This window comes from Myxocyprinus asiaticus, chromosome 35 (assembly GCF_019703515.2).
Source record: "Myxocyprinus asiaticus isolate MX2 ecotype Aquarium Trade chromosome 35, UBuf_Myxa_2, whole genome shotgun sequence".
In the NCBI taxonomy this organism is placed as follows: Eukaryota; Metazoa; Chordata; class Actinopteri; order Cypriniformes; family Catostomidae; genus Myxocyprinus; species Myxocyprinus asiaticus.
Window position 1 is genome coordinate 3,743,042 of NC_059378.1, and position 19,616 is coordinate 3,762,657.

The 19,616-nt window shown below is 39.0% G+C and overlaps 1 protein-coding gene across 5 annotated transcripts in view; it reads right to left on the reverse strand.

Moving 5' to 3' along the window:
- Positions 1-1,612: 1,612 nt before the first annotated feature.
- LOC127426172 (cyclin-dependent kinase-like 5) overlaps positions 1,613-19,616 on the reverse strand; it is a 60,135-nt gene continuing 42,131 nt past the window's right edge. The window contains exons 14-20 of one of the 5 annotated variants that reach the window (XM_051672783.1): positions 17,771-17,872; positions 17,193-17,298; positions 13,891-14,014; positions 12,293-12,398; positions 7,935-8,057; positions 3,693-3,908; positions 1,613-2,668 (exon numbers count right to left, since the gene is read on the reverse strand). In XM_051672783.1, coding sequence (XP_051528743.1) covers positions 2,291-2,668; positions 3,693-3,908; positions 7,935-8,057; positions 12,293-12,398; positions 13,891-14,014; positions 17,193-17,298; positions 17,771-17,872 — 1,155 coding nt within the window. In that variant the 3' untranslated portion in view covers positions 1,613-2,290. Of the gene's footprint in view, positions 2,669-3,692; positions 3,909-7,934; positions 8,058-12,292; positions 12,399-13,890; positions 14,015-17,192; positions 17,323-17,770; positions 17,873-19,616 lie in introns of all 5 variants that reach the window. The other 4 variants (XM_051672782.1, XM_051672785.1, XM_051672786.1 and 1 more) reach the window with 4 other exon arrangements.

Here is a 19,616-nt window from a genome sequence, read left to right on the forward strand (position 1 = left end):
GAGCATGTCAACACTGTCAGTGCTCTGGCATGTGTTTAGGGAGGGACTGCTTGTCAGTATGGGGGAAGTGTTCACGGGAATCCTTTTTAAAACAATTATTAAGCTGTTTTTTTGCTATTTACACACTTCCGCTTTCATTTTTAGAAGCAAGATAGGAAATTAACTCTCTGAGGGATGATAAAGTCATGTTATATTGCTCTGTTTGCATTGGTCAGATGCATGAAAAGCATGGCTAAGCTCAATCGACAGTATCTGGGCATAATTTTAATTACAACAAAAAATTATTTCGACTCATCCCTCCTTTTCTTTAAAAAAAAAAAAAAAAAGCACATTAAACTGATTTAAATTAAATTTCCAGTTGTTCACTTTGTTAAAGGAATGACGCACACATGCAATCGAGCCCTCAAAGGGACTGGAATACAGACCCAACCCTTATCACCAGCTGGTGGGATCGAGATCGTAGACAGAAACCATGAAGCCCCTGGTCACCCACTATCCTGCCAGTCTGAAATTCATTATTCACAGGAAATCCAGCTCTTTGCAATCACCACAACCAATTTGTTGTTATAGAAACAATTCACCCAAAAAATTATAATTCTGTCATTATTTATGCTTATGTCATAAAAGTGGTGTACACTTTATTCCACATGTTCTGAAGCCATACAATAGCTTTGTGTGAGAAAAGTCGATATTCATTGAAACTTGACATTCTTGAGAGTTCATGAGAGAAGTAGTGATGTCTGATTCGTGGCGAGATCTTTTCTGGTTTGGGCAGCGTTTCCCAAAAGCATCGCAAGTTTAAGTTGATCGTGGAGACCATTAGCGCCAATGGTTTCTACAACCTACTTAGGCTTACGATGCTTTTGGGAAACGCTGCCCTGAATTTGTTTGTAATTTGACTGATCTGTTTCTTGACTCGCTTTTGGAGCTTGACAGCCCCAGTCCTTATATGGAAAAGAGTGGCCAGGTTATTCTTTGAAAATCCACAAAAAGTAATTTTCCCTTGTTTATTAAAAAAAGCAAAAAAAAAAAGCACAAAAAAAAAATTATAAAAAAATCGAGGTTACAGTGAGGCACTTACAGTGGAAGTGAATGGGGCCAATGTTTGGAGGGTTTAAATGCAGAAATGTGAATCGTATAATTTTATAAAAGCATACATTAATTCTTCTGTTAAAACTTGTGTATTATTTGAGCTGTAAAGTTGTTTAAATCATCTTTTTTTGGGTGGTTTTAGGATATTAGGCTTTATGGTGTCACGTTGTCATGGCAACACAGCTGTAAAATTGTCCATAACTTTACACAGAAATGGGTAGTAAACAATTTTATCCCACTAAAATCATGTTAACAAATATATTGTTTACGTCTTGTTGCTATACCTTTAAAACAGTGAGTATTTTAACTTCTGCGGATTGGCCCCATTGACTTCCATTGTAAGTACCACACTGTAACCCAGATTTTTGAGGGACGAATCCAAATGAATTTTTGTTGTAATCAACATTATGCTACGGATGCTGACAACTGACCTTAACATGTATTGAACCTGGAACATTCCTTTAGAATGAGCAGATACACTGTAAGACACCAGCTAAGGGTAAAGTGAGACAAATAGTCATGATGAGACTTTGATTTAATGATCTCGCATGAAAAGTAACATAGAACCTGGTTAGGAAGCATCAGTAATTGCTGATATGCTGTCATGACTTTAAAAAGGGAAAAACTCCAAAAACAAAACCTTGAGAGAACAACTGATTCGTTCACCTGCAGTATGAGAGAGTGTAATATTGATCTGCACTGAGAATTCATATCAGAAAACAATGTTCAATAAAGAGAGGAAAATAATTCAAATAATAAGTACTTTTGTTACAACCATAAAATGCACTCTGTACATTGCAACTATTAACACACCGATAATTCATTAAATAATCTCCATGAAATATAGAATTATTACACATTAAATATTTATACATTCTCTTGTGTATAAACTAAAGCTCTTACAATTCCACAGATTTGTCCCCCCGTCTCTAAATTTCCATATACAAATACATCATTTCATATCATCATTGTCATTAAGATATTCAACAGAAAAACTGAATCCAGATGTAATGAACGATAGTACAAATTCTATCAAATGTGGATGTTGTTAAAAAACAAATCTGAGACATAACTATTGCCACCTTCTGGCCAGAAGTGGCATTGCGTACCACTGTATGAACAATATTGTTTAGCATTCCATAGGTAGCCAGGAAGGAAAGGAGAGACCGAGTACCAAGTTAGACACTAGGGGATCCCTCTAAAGAGCCGTTTCTTTCAGATCGTTGAGGTTCGGCATTCTCGTGCGGGCGGCTCTGTTAAAGCCGATACCGTTCTGCCCACCTTTGTTAGCCATTTGGTCTGGGTACGGTGCCCCCTCGGCTCGATTCAGAGCAGAGACGTGCCAGCTGGACTCGATTTGCCCAGGCAGAGGGTAGTTGTGGGGTTTGCGGCTCTTGGTATTGGGGGTGACGCTGCCTGCCGGGTGCCCTCTGACCTCATTCAGGTTCCCTTTTGAGGGAGGGTTAGGAAGGGGCTGGAAGCGCAGTTCTGCGGAACGATCAGGGGGTGGGGGCGGATTGGACGAAGCAGGCGAGGAGAGGTGTAGAAGCTTACGCAGGGACTTCAAGGGCTGGTTCTGAAACAAAACCAAGACGGATGAAAAATAAACAGCCATCTATGTGCTTGGGTTTGCCATCATAAAATATCAGGCTTTGAATATTGCAAAGTAGTGCATGGCTGCTGATCATTTAGAAAAAATAAAGAGATCAGTGAGGGATTCCTCAATTGGAACAAACAAAGAGATCAACTGTTGTAATGTCTCAAAACACTAGAACACACACAGACAACACTTCTGCAAAACCAGCCTGAGCAGGCTGGTCTGGTTTGCTGGTTTTAGAGGGGTTTTAGGGCACATGTAAACTGGTCAGGCCAGGAGACCAGCTAGACCATCTTAAACTAACTAGACCAGCAAACCAGCTCAGGCTGTTTTTTTCCCTGTAGGGAAACAACCAAAGCCTAAACTGGTTTGCTGGTCTTAGCTGGTCTGGTGTGCTGGTTTTAAAGAGATTTAGGGCACTTATCAGCTGGTCAGCCTGGGAGACCATTTAGACCAGGTTAAACCAGCTAAGACCAGCAAACATGCTCAGGCTGGTTAAAGGTGTTTTTTCAGCAGGAAAACAACATATGCCTCAACTAGTTTGATGGTTTTAGTTGGCCTGGTTTGCTGGTTTTAGAGGGATTTGGGGTACTTATCAGCTGGTCTGGATGGGATACCAGCTAAACCTTCTTAAAACAGCTAAGACCAGCAAACAATCTCAGGCTGGTTTAAGCTGTTTTTCTTCCAGCAGGGAAACAACCTTAGCCTAAACTGTTTGCTGGTCTCAGCTGGTCTGGATATCTGGTTTTCGAGGAATTTGGAGCACTTCTCAGCTGGTCAGACTAAAAGACCAGCTAGACCAGCTTAAACCAGCTAAGACCAGCAAACCATTTTAGGCTGGTTTAAGATGTTTGGGACACTTATCAGCCGGGAAGCCAGCTTGGCCAGGCTGGGAGACCAGTTAAACCTTCTTAAACCCGATAAGACCAGCAACCCAGCTTAGGCTGTTTTTTATTTCAGCAGGGAAACAACACCCAAAAAAACCCTTGCTGTTTTCTCTTACCTGAGGCTGCACGTCCGCCTGCTTTTCAGGCGGCCAAGTGTTGTCCCTGTCTCGATCGCGATGCCTTTCACGGTTTCGATCCCGGTCACGTTCCCTGTCCCTTTCCAGGTCGTGTTCCCGATCGCGCTCCCGGTTGCGGTGGTGACTGCTGTGATGAGAGGAGGATTTCACTGGTCTCTGTATCACGAGCTGGTCCTGTTGGCTCTCAACAGGAACCTGCCACAAAGATCAAACCACAAAACCAGTGAAATCCCCCGAATGATGAGACTGATTTACAATGTCAAGAGTGCACTCAAAATCACGTGCATCGCGCCAGATGACTGGAAACGTGCCAGAATACTGCATTTTAAACCAGCTTTCAGCATCCATCTGTTGACCACGGATAAAAATTAAGAATTAGAAAGGATTTTCCTTGAATAACCAGCATTTTCAAAAGCTTTTGGAAGAGACAGATTATTGAAGATAGATAAAGAGGCTAGTATTTTGGGACGTGCCAGTTTCTGACCCTTTGTAACCTAATGTGCAAGTGTTTGTAAGTGTGTTTCTAAGACATTCTTGACCACTTCTGCTCCGTCCTGATTTTTGGAGAATGGCACATGTGAAAGCGTGCATCTTTTCTGAGCAGGCTCTGCTACAGACGGTTCATGCATCTCACAGTTAACATGCTGATGATGCTAGCAGTAACCTAAGAAATGATGCTTGGTGTGTAAAACACAAAGAACCAGATCCATTCAATTTAACATCTAAAAATACTACTTTTGATATTAAATTATGAGTTTGTCTAAGCTGCCAACTATTAAGACCATAAATGTGAGTGCTATTGGCAGGTGTGGTATTTATTATGCTTGAAGACCAGTTTTTAGTCTTTAGACAGACGTCTTAAATTTACAAGTACCTTAGTGGTTCCCAACTGGTTTTGCTTCAGGACCCAGAATTTACTTTGGACATCAAGAAAAGAAAAATGAATAATTTTTTAATTGAATGAAAATTGTTAATATCAACATGAACTGTATAGGCCCAACAATATGCACAATTATTACCCATTGAACAAGTTCTGAAGTTCAAGTTTTTTTTTTTACGGAAATAGAACATTTGTTTCAAGTTGTACATGATGGTTCCCCTAAGGTTTCCCTAACCTCTTGTTGACATGATTGCATCACGCATTTTCTGCAGATTTGCAGATCTCCAAATCTCCAATTTTACCACATCCCAAAGGTGTTCTACTGGATTCAGATCCGGTGACTGGGAAGGCCACTGAAGAACAGTGAACTCACTGTCATGTTCATGAATCCAGTTTGAGACAACTTTTCCTTTGTGACATGGTGCATTATCATGCTGGAAGAAGCCATTAGAAGATGGGTAAATTGTGGCCATGAAGGGATGCACATGGTCAGCAACAATACTCAAATATGCTGTGGCATTCAAGCAATGATTGATTGGTATTAACAGGCCCCAATTGTGCCAAGAAAACATTCCCCACATCATTACACCACCGCCACTAGCCTAGACTGTTGACACAAGGCAGGTTTGGTCCATGTATTCATGTTGTTGGCACCAAATTCTGACCCTACCATCTGTGTTCCTCAGCAGAAATCGAGATTCATCAGACCAGGCTACCTTTTTCCAGTCTTCAACTGTCCAGTTTTGGTGAGCCGTTCCCACTTTCTGTTCTTGGCTGACAGAAGTGGAACCCGACGTGGTCTTCTGCTGTTGTAGCCCATCCGCCTCAAGGTTCAACGTGTTGTGCATTCTGAGATGCTATTCTGCTCACTACAATTGTTCAGAGTGGTTATCTGAGTTACTGTAGCCTTTCTGTCAGCTCGAACCAGTCTGGAAATTCTCCGTTGACCTCTCTCATCAACACGACGTTTCCATCCACAGAACTGCTGCTCACTGGATGTTTTTTGTTTTTGGCACCATTCTGAGTAAACTCTAGAGTGCGTGAAAATGCCAGGAGGTCAGCAGTTACAGAAATACTCAAACCAGCCCGTCTGGCACCAACAATCATGCCATGGTCCAAATCACATTTTTTCCCATTCTGATGGTTGATGTGAACATTAATTGAAGCTCCTCACCCGTATCTGAATGATTTTATGCACTGCACTGCTGCCACACGATTGGCTGATTAGATAATCGCATGGATGATTGTTGGTGCCAGATGGGCTGGTTTGAGTATTTCTGTAACTGCTGATCTCCTGGGATTTTCACACACAACAGTCTCTAGAATTTACTCTGAATGGTGCCAAAAACAAAAAACATCCAGTGAGCAGCAGTTCTGTGGGCGGAAATGCCTTGTTGATGAGAGAGGTCAACAGAGAATGGCCAGACTGGTTTGAACTGACATAGTCTACGGTAACTCAGATAACCACTCTGTATAATTGTGGTGAGAAGAATATCATCTCACAATGATATTCTGAGATGCGGGTTGGCACTGTTTTGGCGGCACAAGGGGGACCTACACAATATTAGGCAGGTAGTTTTAATTTTATGTCTGATCGGTATATATATATATATATAGATTGGCTGATTAGATAATCACATGAATAAGTATGTGTACAGGTGTACTTAATAAAGTGTTAAGTGAGTATATATGATTCTTGTATGTTCTTCACATGTTCATTATAATGCATTAAATTCTATACACCGTGATCTTCATTTCTACATTTAATTAAATGCTGTACTGCACTAATGTCAGTCATTGTTGTCTAGCAACCTCTCTGCAACCTTTATGAAACAGAATAAAAAATAAAACCTAAAAATAACCATTAGAGAGTGTTCTGTATAAGTACATTTTAGGATGTGCCACAAAAACCTCCCTGCAACATTCTGGGAACATTTGTTCCTAGCAGGGACTTAAATCAGTTCAAGGAACGAAAACAAAAACCGAAAATGAGCAAATTTTTTAGCAGAATGTAACCGAAAATGGGAACGAAGTGAAAACGTTACTTTTAAATGCTGGTAACCGGTTATAACCGGTTAATTTTGTTTCAATAATTTTTTCATGAAACCAAATTCCAAAGGATTTAATCACAGTAAATGTTTGGAATAACACCACTTCGTGTTGCCCAAAAAAACATGTGCTTTGATCCTGAAGGAAGACGCTGCATCACACATTTCTTTGCCTAATTGCCCATTGTGTATGTCACATTCTGTGAACGAAGACCTTCTTAACAACTATGTATAATTACTTCATATACTGTACATGCAAAGAAAACATTATTAGAAGTAAAAAGTACATTTCTCAGTTGTTTCCAAGTCTTCACTGAATTATTGTTAGATATGATGCATTAATACAGATTTGATGCTGCTGGGTTTTGACTGAGATGCAGATCTGTATTAAAAATTATATTTGAATTAACAGTATACTTGTTATGATTTCCGTGCTGATAAATTCACTATACCAGAAACATTTAATGGCTTATTTTCACTTATTTTGGACTTGATTTTCCAGACCGCATTGCTCGTTTCTCTTGCTAGATCTGGCAACCCCGCAACTGGTATTTCACCCACCATTAGCCCAGAGTAATGTCATTTTTGTTTTGTTCTAACCGGTTACCATTTGGAAAGGAGGGTGTGGATCTTCCGAACCGGAACGAAAAAAGACAGAAATAACCGAAATGAAAATCATTTCATTTTTAGTCACTGGTTCCTAGAACATTCCCGGAACATTAGGAATTAATTCCCCAAAAAACAACCAAACAACCAAACGTGAACCATACGATAACACTAGGGGTATGTTCTGCGCATGCTGGGTAACATGGCATAGGGATGAATAGGAAAACTGACAATTTTCTGAATGCATGAACAACAGAAGAACTGAGATTTACCAGGTCAACAGATGAATTTGTGGCCAAATAACGTAGCGTTTGACGTCAACAACAAAAGATATTAAAAGTATTTTCTCCTTCTTTTTAAAAGTTGATAAGCCTGTGTATTTTGCTCTACTCTTAAATATGCACAATTATATAATGTATATGGTTACATTTTATTATTGAGAACATACAACCAACACATTTGTGGGTCACAACCAGTTGAGAACCACTACTCTTGTAGTACTTTGACAGTATTGTTCTACAATCATATCACATGTTAACACGGATCTGGGCCTAGTGTTGTTATTTTAAAAAAAAAAAAATGTTTTTTTGCAAGGTAACCAGTCATAAAAGATGTATACATTTAAAATCACATGCAATGGTGATTGTGTTTGTTTTGTAGAGCGGTGCGGTTTAAAGCGAGCAATACCATGGGCTGCGGGACAACAGGGAGCACTTTGACAGAAGAGTTATGCTTTAAGCTATTCTTTGTGTTAAAGAGGGGGAAAAGGCTTTTCTTGATGCTGGGGTTCCTTCCCTCGTTGCCGTCCGTCTGCAATATAAGACGCACAAAACCCCAGTGGCTCATTCTATAAACACCAAACATCTTTTGTTGTTGAAAACAGCAGATGAACATACGGTCCTCTGGTTCAATATTTGTGGACACAGCACATGCTGCTCGGGTCTGTACTGCTCTCCATATGGCTATAGTGGGGAAACTGCACTCTCAGGGGCCGAATTCACTAGACAGTTGCGCCACTTTTGTGCACTTTATTTAAAGCTGATGTGTGTCATTTTTTGAATGGTAAAATTCTTTCTCATGTCCCAACTTAATATGTAACCTGGGGGTTAATTTCACCCAAACATGTAACACTCAGCGGATATAGAGCGCAACAGTTTGGTTCCGGAAGTAAAAATCCCATTCATTTTCTCCATAGACAAATACTGTAGATTTTTAACGATAACGATAATAAACCATTAAAGACAGACCTACCATGAGCTTAGAAGTTGTTAATTGGTCTGCATTATTTCAACTTTATTTTTACAAAATCATGTTTAATAGTGGAATTCCTAGTGAAGAACTACACTACCCATGATCCTGCAGAGAAAGATCCACCAATCAGAGAACTGTAGCAAACAAAGTGTGCCAAAACAGCTCTGCAGCGACCACCCACACCCATGACGCACTGTGAATGACGCAAATATAGAGATCCACTGATATGAACATTTTTGACCGATACCGATTTGAACAAAAAACTACAGGCCAATACCGATATTTTGCCACTTACCTTATTTTGTCATCAGATCACTGTTTTACTTAGGAATGCTTAAAACAAATTATAAAGAGGTACAAAAGATTTTTTAATGTTCTAACAATAGATAATTTTCAATATATGCCTATAGGTAAGTGTCAAGTCCGTTTATGCCGTCATTTACGCATTAACGTGTGAACGAGAAAGAATAAAAATTAAATATGACATGTTCTTAGGAGTTTTTACAAAATGTAAATTATAAACTAGTTAATTATAAATAAACCATTGTTTTTTCATATTGGTGTTTTCATACTCGTAACCGATAAGCTGATGGTTTTAATTTGGTCAATAATCGGCCGATAAATATCGGCAGCCGATACATTGGTGCATACCTACTTATATTTGCAAATAAATTAATATTTTGCAATTCAATTCAAATATATTGCTTTGAAACTTATAATCAATGGGCCTCATTCATGAAACTTCAGAGTAATTTGCAAGTAAAATGGACCTTCTCGAAAACTTTCCCACAAACGCTTCGTACTCCCCAGATTTGTTAGTAAAACGCGTGTATGTTATTGAATTCCAAATATTCGTAAAGAGGGGGTGTGTTCACATTCATTCACAATTATCATAATCCACGCCCATGAAAATGCCATATAAGGAAGACACCAGACTCGCTAGTAAATGCTGATAACATCTATGCAGAACTCGTTTTAACAAATCATTTTTATGAATGAAGTGGATTCACATCGTACACTTTTTATTTAATGTAAATTGATGTTTTTGCTGTCATCGGAGGCTCTTTTGTGAATCAAACAGTTCAAGAAGTCAATAAAAATTGTTTGACATGCGTGTTAAAAATTTTCAGTTCATGCCGACAGGAGGATGTCCACCACCATTAACCTTCTCTGGTTCAGCTGAGTCACATCGCCAGGGTCATTTGTGAAGCTTCTCGGGTAATTCAAGATGGTAACAGTGATATACTTGCAACTGGATGAATCTTCAGATAAATTAATAGAATGCCTGAAGATCTTTGACCGAAACACTGATAGATATTACAGATTTGCAAGCTATACGACAATGTGTGGGCTTTTTATAATTTTCCCCCCATTGTATTGTGTTCGCACATGCCCGCGATGTGTTTATTTATAGGTTTAACAGCATTAGCATTGACCATACGTTATCAACTGAATGTGATTTACCGATACCTATACTAAATTATGAAACCTAAATTATAGAGCTCATATCAAATAAAAAACTGTCCAACCAGTCACGTTAGAGGGCATTAATTTCTTCGAGAAAAATCAAGCACTTCTGCTGGAAAAATGATAAGCAGAGTTGGGAAAAAAATATACTTTGAAAAAAACATATTCAAGCAGTAAAGAAAAGTTTCTAAACAAGTATAGGCTATGGTTTAAAAAGAAAACAAAGATTTCTTTAACCAATTTTTTGCTATTTTTTTTTAGGTTAATTTCACATTTAATTATTAGTTCATTTTTTCATTACTTAATTTCATTTCTATAAAAATTTAGTCATGTCAATTTGTCTGAAAGAACACAATACGTTCGGATGTCTTACGCACGATTTACACAAAATATCGTTCTGCTCGTGTTTCATGAATGAGGCCCATAAACTTTAAATCAAGTTTTATATTTTTCCACCATTTTTAATTTGATTACATCATTCGCAATGCATCATGGGATTGTAGTTCATTCCTTCATTAAAGATGTTAAAGGGTTAGTTCACCCAAAATGAGAATTCTCTCATGATTGACTCACCTTTAAGCCATCACAGATGTGTATGTCTTTTCTTCTTCAGCAGAACTGAAATAAGCACATTTGAGCTCTATTTGTCCATACAATGCAAGTGAATGGGTGCCATGAGGTCCAAAAGGCATATTTAGGCAACATAAAATGAATCCACACGACTTCAGTCGATTAATGAATGTCTTCTCCAAATAAATCGATAGGCTTGTGTAAGAAGCAAATCGATAATTAAAACGTTTTTAACTTTAAATCATTGCTTCTGTCCAGCGCTGTAATGATGTTTGAAATGATCTAACTCTCACGTGATGTTCATTCCTCTGTTGTAAACAAAGCGCGTGCTTACGTCATCACGCTTACGTCATACGACAGCTCAGTGATGGGTCGACTGGAAGCAGGAAGCATTTTTTAAAGGTTAATAAAGTTTTAATTATCGATTAATTTTTTACACAAGCCTATCGATTTGTTTCAGAAGACATTCACTGATCGACTGGGGTCGTGTGGATTACTTTTATGCTGCCTAAATATGCCTTTTGGACCGTCAAATAGCCAGCAGCATCATGGCACCCATTCACTTGCATTTTATGGACAAACAGAGCTCAAATGTGCTTATATAAATCTGCATTTCGGTTCTGCTGAAGAAGGAAAGACATACACATCTGGGATGGTTTAAAGATGAGTAAATCATGAGAGAATTATCATTTTTGGGTGAACTAATCCTTGAAGCACACAGTCTTGAACATTTGTCTTTTTGTCTGATTTTCTTATACTTTTAACTTTAAATCAAAGTTTGTAATGTTGTGATTCACCTCAGATCTGATCGGTCTGGTTCATGGCTTACAACACTTTTTATGAAATCTCTATGGAAAAAGTAACGACTGAAAAAGTGGGCGGGCACTGTTGCGCTGTGTGTATTTAAAGAAAGTAATTATTCATGTTTTCAGTGCAATCACGCCTCCTTTCTATGTTTTACTATAGATTGCACTTTATTCACAAAGGTATGCGCTATTTGCCTGAAGCAATTAAAATTGCGCTAGTATTTAGTATAGTATGATAAATGGAATGTTAATAAAAGATATGTTTGTTTACATTTTCAATCGATCATGGCAAATAATCATCAAATGATAAAGAAGAGATCTATAATCGGCCATATATTCAGACACGCTGTACCAGTCACGTACATTTTCGGCATTTTTAGGTACTTGCATCATAGCGAGGGAGTCATCTGCCTGAGTGTGCCAACACTAGCACAATTTTTTGGAGTGTGTTTGTTGCCATAACCTGATTTGCATAATTCCTTTAGTGAATCGGGTGCTAAAACAACACAGACAGTGTGTGCAAATACATGACACTGTCAGTGGGCACAATTCATTCTTGGTGAATTCCCCCCCAAGAGCCACATTCTGTTGGACATAAATTGGACAAAGGAACTGAAAACATCAGGATTCGCTAAAGTGGGCGGCCTCCTTTTGGGATGACACGCCCATATCACCTTTCAGACTCTCTGAAGCCACTTACCTGCCTGAATACTTCAGAGGGGAAACTCTCTTGTCAATGCTAGTGAGAGATACAGTATTCTTCTATACTAGACTATCACCTCATGTACACAATACATAGACAGACTTACAAAAACACACAAACACGGCAGCTACGCAACACATATACATACACATGAAACACACACAGTCTCTTGGCTACAGCATTACTGTCTTATTACCACCGCTGAAATCGTTTCTCCAGTTATAAGGCATTTTGTGAATGATTGTTACCGGCTGTGACTTCTTCTTTTTCTTCTTTATAGCCCTGAAGAATCCCTGTTTTTCTTTCTGTTTCGGGACCTCGGGTGCAGTCATGACCATTGCATCTGAATTGTTCCTAGAAATATAACATTAAAAGTGAAATCTCACAAAGAAATGCATGTCATATTTCACGGCAAAGTAAAAAAATAAAGACTAAATTCTTTTTTTTGCAATTAGAATTTATATGTAGGATAATAAAGACTTTTGAAGTGTGACATAATTTTCATGACAATTAAGGACATTTTTCCACCCAATAAACATTATAGTATCGGGGAATAAAAACTGTTTCCATTGTTAAACAGTAATGAAAATCATCCTGCCTAGACACAATAACTTTTGTTTTTGTTAAAATCAACATAAATAAATTCAGTGCAACAAACACTACCATAATATAACAAATTGTAATCCATTTTTACAAAAAAAAAATAAAAATAAAAAAAATAAATAAATATATATATATATATATATACACACACCGATCAGCCACAACATTAATAACACCTGCCTAATATTGTGTAGGTCCCCTCATACCGCCAAAACAGCGCCAACTCGCATCTCAGAATATCATTGTGAGATGATATTCTTCTCACCACAATTATACAGAGTGGTTATCTGAGTTACCATAGACTTTGTCAGTTCAAACCAGTCTGGCCATTCTCTGTTGACCTCTCTCATCAACAAGGTGTTTCCGTCCACAGAACTGCCACTCACTGGATGTTTTTTGGCACCATTCGGAGTAAATTCTAGAGAATGTTGTGCGTGAAAATCCCAGGAGTTACAGAAATACTCAAACCAGCCCATCTGGCACCAACAATCATGCCATGCTTCAAATCACTGAGATCATATTTTTCCCCATTCTGATGGTTAATGTGAACATTAACTGAGGCTCCTGACCCATATCTGCATGATTTTATGCACGGCACTGCTGACGGAAACGCCTTGTTGATGAGAGAGTTCAACAGAGAATGGCCAGACTGGTTTGAGCGGACAGAAAGTCTACAGTAACTCAGATAACCACTCTGTACAATTGTGGTGAGAAGAATATCATCTCACAATGATTTGTTTTTATTCCAATTATGCAAAACATTTTTGTGGTCCTAAATATATAAATATATTCTTAATATTATTTCATATTTTTCTGGCGATTTTGGCGTGAAATATGTTGCATATTATGTAAGAAGTGAACCTTCGTGTTTGCTGAGAATTGGTGACTATGTATAAAAGTGAAAATGTGTTTAAAAATCTGATCAAAAAAGATTTAGCCATAACTAGGTTGTGTGCAGATAATTAAGAGAGTATGCAAAGTGGGCATGCATTATTATTGTTTGCACCCACTGCATCACTTGTCAGCAATAATACAGTTGCCAAATATCTCAAAACAGAACAATGGATGCACCAAATTTTTCAACACACTGATTTTATAGAGTTTTGTTTGCAGTCAAATATTTCATGTTGTCACTTCCACATTAATAAAGCATTTCATCCTCCAGCCCAAGTACAGTATCTGCGCACATACAGAATGATTTATGAATCTCCGGTGTGCAGCCTCAACAAGCATGTGTGCTCACCAATGGTCGAAATTGATCTGACGTTTGGGGTGGTTTGTCATGGTTGTGCTTTCTGCTGCGACCGCTGGCACTCTGCTCTGCCCGGCGCTCTCTTGGAATGAGTTATCGGGTCGAGGAGAGGGCACTGAACCAGAGGACAGAATAAACAAAAGCTAGAATTAGCAACACAACAAAGACAAAAACATAATGGAAACCCCAGTGACATGCTAAAGCATCAGTCTTTTTTCAGTCTGAGGTGTGAATGATTGGCGCTGGACTAGGGGGGGTTCATAACACTTTAAATTCCCCAAGAAATGGCTTGTTGAGCAAAGGATGATGAACATCCTAGCCATGTTGAACAGTGATTTGCTACTTGCTAGTGTGCAACAGTCGGGTTCCGAAAGTAAAAATCCCAATCCCATTTTTCCATAGGCGAATTCATTTTTAATAATAAGTTATAAACCTTTAAAGGTTGGTAATTGATGGTATTTACTTCTGTTAAAGCGATCAGTTTGCATCATTTCAATAATAAAAAAAAACTCCCTACACTCTCAAACTACTTATCTATTTGTATACATTACCGATCAAAAGTTTTGAAACACTTGACACAAAAAGAATGAGTGTTTCAAAACTTTTGACCAGTAGTGTATATCTGAATATTTTGCAATATACTTGAAATATGTTGATTGTATAGTTAATATCAACAGTTTTGTATTTTTCCATTGCTTTTAATTCGATTGCATCATTCGCAATACTTCATGCGATTGTAGTTCATTCCCTCATTAAAGATGTTAAGTACACAGTCTTGTACCTTTGTCTTTTTATTTGATTTTCAAATACTTTTCTGCTTCAAATCAAAGTCTGTAATGTTGTGATTCACCTCGGAGCTAGTTGGTTTGGTTCATTAACTCTTTTATGAAGATTTTATGGCATCCTCTTGCAAAGAATTAATTGGAAAAACACTTCCGAAACTGAAAAAGTGGGCGGCTAGTCAAAAGTAGGTGGTATTAGGGGGGAGGGGGCATTCTCATTCTCATTCGTGATTGGACAAAAATGTGGATACGCCTATGAGTAGTCATCAATATTTTTAGTCTGTTTCCCTAGAAGAGAAATGTGTTTATCTGCTAAAAGTTTTTTGTTTCCCTTTTATATTAACCCTTTAAGCTCGGATTGGCCTGTTGGCATTTTGGCTTATAACATTAAATATCATACCATTACTTAAATGATGGGATTCCGGTTAAAACGAGCCCACACACAACATAATTGGATGTATTCACCTTACTCGGCCCCGCCCCTTTTCCGCGCTTTGCTCTTCCGAATTTTGTCATCCAGCTTCCTGTTTGTACTGAAGCTACTGAGAAGAGTCGACCAAATTGATTACATGTCTGAGCACAAAGTATTTTCGGCAAGTGTTGATGGTGTGAGTATACAGCACCCATTTACTATGAGAAAATAATAGTTTGAGATTTAAATTTCAGCATTCAATTTGTTTTATGTCAGTATGTGTAGAGTCTTATAATGCATTGGCAATGTATACTTAAGCTAATAAAGCTTGATATGAATTGAATCAGCCCATTTGATCCTGTTATTTATCCAGTGTAAAATGCCATAATGTATAATATATATATATATATATATATATACACACACACCGATCAGCCACAACATTAAAACCACCTGCCTAATATTGTGTAGGTCCCCCTCGTGCCACCAAAACAGCTCTGACCCGTCGAAGCATGGGCTCCACAAGAATGTTCTGTGGTATCTGGCACCATGACGTTAGCAGCAGATCCTTCAAGCACTGTAAGTTGTGAGGTGGGGCCTCCATGGTTCGGACTTGTTGGTCCAGCACATCCCATAGATTCTCAATCGGATCTGGGGAATTCTGAGGCCAGGACAACACCTTGAACTCTTTGTCATGTTCCTCAAACCATTCCTGAACAATTTTTGCAGTGTAGCAGTGCGCATTATCCTGCTGAACGAGGCCACTGCCATCAGGAAATACCGTTGCCATGAAGGGGTGTACGTGGTCTGCAACAGTCTTTAGGTAGGTTGTATGTGTCAAAGTAACATCCACATGAATGCTAGGACCCAAGGTTTCCCAACAGAACCATTGCCCAGAACATCACACTGCCTCCACAGGCCTGCCTTCTTCCCATGGTGCATCCTGCTGCCATCAATTCCCCAGGTAAACGTCACACACACCCGGCCATCCACATGATCTTAAAGAAAACGTGATTCATCAGACCAGGCCACCTTCTTCCATTGCTCCATGATCCAGTTCTGACACTCACGTGCCCACTGTAGGCTCTTTCGGCGGTGGACAGGGGTCAGAATAGGCACTCTGACCGGACTGCGTCTACGCGGCCCCATAAGCAGCAAGCTGTGATGCACTGTGTGTTCTGACACCTTTCTATCATGGCCAGCATTACGTTTTTCAGCAATCTGTGCTACAGTAGCTCTTCTGTGGGATCGGACCAGACGGGCTTGCCTTCGCTCCTCACGTGCATCATTGAGCCTTGGGCGCCCATGACCCTGTCTGCCGGACCCGACCACTTTGGTAGGTACTAACTACTGCATACCGGGAACACCCCACAAGACCTGCTGTTTTGGAGATGCTCAGATCCTTACGCTCAGATCCTTACACTTGCCAATTTTTCCTGCTTCCAACATATGAAATTCAAGAGCTGACTGTTCACTTGCTGCCTAATATATCCCACCCCTTGACAGGTGCCATTGTAACGAGATAATAAATGTGTAACGGGGTAAGGGATGGGCAAGGAGGCGGGCACCGGCTGAACAGTCAACGTAAAGTTTAATGATAAAACTCAACATAAACGAACACAGACACACATGCAACGGGCCATGTACATCTCTCTCTCTCTCTCTCTCTCTCTCTCTCTCGAACTGGTGCCTCCGGCTCGTCTTTATCCCCCTCCTGGCTGATTAGCCCGATCCAGGGCCAGCCATGTGTCCTCCTCCTCGTCACAAAATGTTATTCACTTCACCCGTCAGTAGTTTTAATGTGGCTGACCAGTGTATATATTCTGCCGTTTTACCTTGAACTAATTAATAAAACAACATACTTTTTTTTAAATAATATATCAATATATACATACACTGGCGGCAAAAGTTTGGAATAATGTACATATTTTGCTCTTATGGAAAGAAATTGGTACTTCTGTTCACCAAAGTGGCATTAAATATTTACATATATTCTTTTATTAATGAATAACATTCTCATCATGCACATTAAAGTAACAGTTTCCATTAAATGCAAGTAATACGATAGTTACACAAGAAACAAGCTATTTAAAGGGTACCTCTGTAAAAGCTTCCCACTCTGCGAGGCATTGAGTCACTATAGATCATTCTGTTCTCCTTTGATGAGGTTCCATCCTCCATATGAGTGTCGTGGTACATCCCAGCCTGAGTTACAAGAGGACGGTCACACTACAGGACAATATGGAACTGTGAGCAAGCCATTTCCTACAGCGTACTTTACATACTGTACTTTGTCTAACAGTAACTAAATATTTGCTTGGGGATAGGGAAAGAGAGCTTAACAGTAATGCTAAAGACAGGTTAATGTAATGACGTGAACATTTACAAAACATCAAGCTAATTGTGATTTTTTTTTCATGATTAATGCATTAAAAGAAAACAAAGATAAGACAGGGAATGAAAAAAAAGCAAGTGACATTTAAACTTGATTTATATTTACTGGGCATTATTAACGAAACACGAGCAAAGCGAATGTGTGTGTAAATGGTTCATAAATCCAAGCTGAATGGTTTTACGAACCATTAACACAAATTTGTTCTGCACGTGTTTCATGAAATAAGGTCTATTGTGTAGGAGTGTGTGTGTGGGTTCTGAGGGTCCTGTAGAGATCTCGGACCTCGTTTTTTGGGCGTTGTGAGTGGAAGGGAGCGGTGTTGTCCCTCGTAGAATCTTTAATTGGGGGGCGAGAGTGAAGCTTCTCTTTAGGAGACTGGTCATTCTGCAGACATAAATACACAACAAAATAAGCAGACACTGGAAGACACAGAAAGTGCTTATGTGTGTGTCTATTAAGAAGTAATTGTGTGTATGGAGGTGTGAGTGGTTGACTGTGTAATCAAATAGTGTGCAAACAATGGAAACAGGAGGAAAAAAAAAACATGAATGCAGGATGCAACAGAGCCATGTTATAAATTAGATCACATTAGGACACATGCATATACTCACACACACACATCACAATTGAATCCCCAAAAACTATTGGCATGCATTGTTTGCATTATTGCTGTTAAGTATAAATCTGAAAAGTAATAATAAAAGAAAGATGCATGGATGAATAAGAAGGCTCGATGTTTGGGTCACTTCTCTGCTGTGAAGGAAAGACACCCTGATGAAAAGACCAGCTAAGACCACCGTGAATTTCCATGCTTGTTCAGATTAATTTATCCATGTTAGTCATGTTGTTCACCATCAAAAAATGCTGGTCAGCCAGCATCATCTGCCTGATAAAGCCAGTTGACCAAGGGAGGCTTGCAGGTTTAAGACGGCAAAAAATGTTGGCATCATTTACTCACCCTCATGTTGTTCCAAACATGCTTTTTTAAAGAGGATGTTAGGCAGGGTATTGATACAGATTTTTTTATTAGGGCAATGACAACCGTGTGCAACGTCTTATCCAATCTTCGTGAGATCGCTAATTCTAGGTGCAATTGTCGTGGCAGCGCAAATGGCCGTGGGTGGGAGTGTTTGCGCTTCTGTGGGTGTAATAGCAATTTGCTATTTTCCTAAGAATTTAGTCGTTGTGCTAAGATGTTTCAATACCACGTCTTAACAGTGCAAAGTCCAAATTCAGTTCCTGCATTTGCAGTTTGGAGATTCCACCAGCAGGTGGTAATAATGTCCAAATTCTTAAAATATATCCATCCATCTTCTATAGCTGCTTATTCTATGCAGGGTCACAGGTAATGCTGGAGTCTATCCCAGCTGTCTCAGGCCAAAGGTGGGAAAACACCCTGGAAAGGTGGCCAGTCCATCACAAGGCTAAGACACAGACATACACACACATGGGCAATTTGGAGTCTACAATCAACTTAACATGCATGGAGCACCCGGAGGAAACCCACGCAAACATGGGGAGAACATGCAAACTCCACACAGAAAAGCCAAGTTGAGCTGGGACTCAAACCCAGAACCTTCTTGCTGTGAGGCAAAAGTGCTACCCACTGAGCCACCATGACACCCCTCTTAAAATATTGTTTATATTTACAATTGTATTTATGATCTAATTTATATTGGTATTTTTAAGTCACTGCAAAAGGGGCCGGTGGAAGAAGTTGGACAGAGTAAATTGTTTGGATTCGGTATGATTTGTTTGACCACTTTGTTATTTTGATAATGTTTTCATTTCATTTGAAGTGTAATTTTAATTTAGAAATATCATTGTTTTAATTTGTTTGTGTTTCAATGAATAAATGTATTTTTTCAAAATCAAAATCGACCGGTAGAAGTGAAATGCGTTTTGATACAATCACTTTTAATACTAGCCATGATTTGTGTGTCAGTAGATGAAAATGATTAATAATACTTACATTCAGGGCTTGGGAAGCTCAGTGGTAAAGACGCTGGCTATCACCCTTGGAGTTCGCTAGTTCGAATCCAAGAGTTTGTTTGTTCCAAAAGTTGACAAACAAATGTTCTAGTTGGAGGTTTGTATAGTGGTTTAAAATAATGTTCTAGGTTAAGCA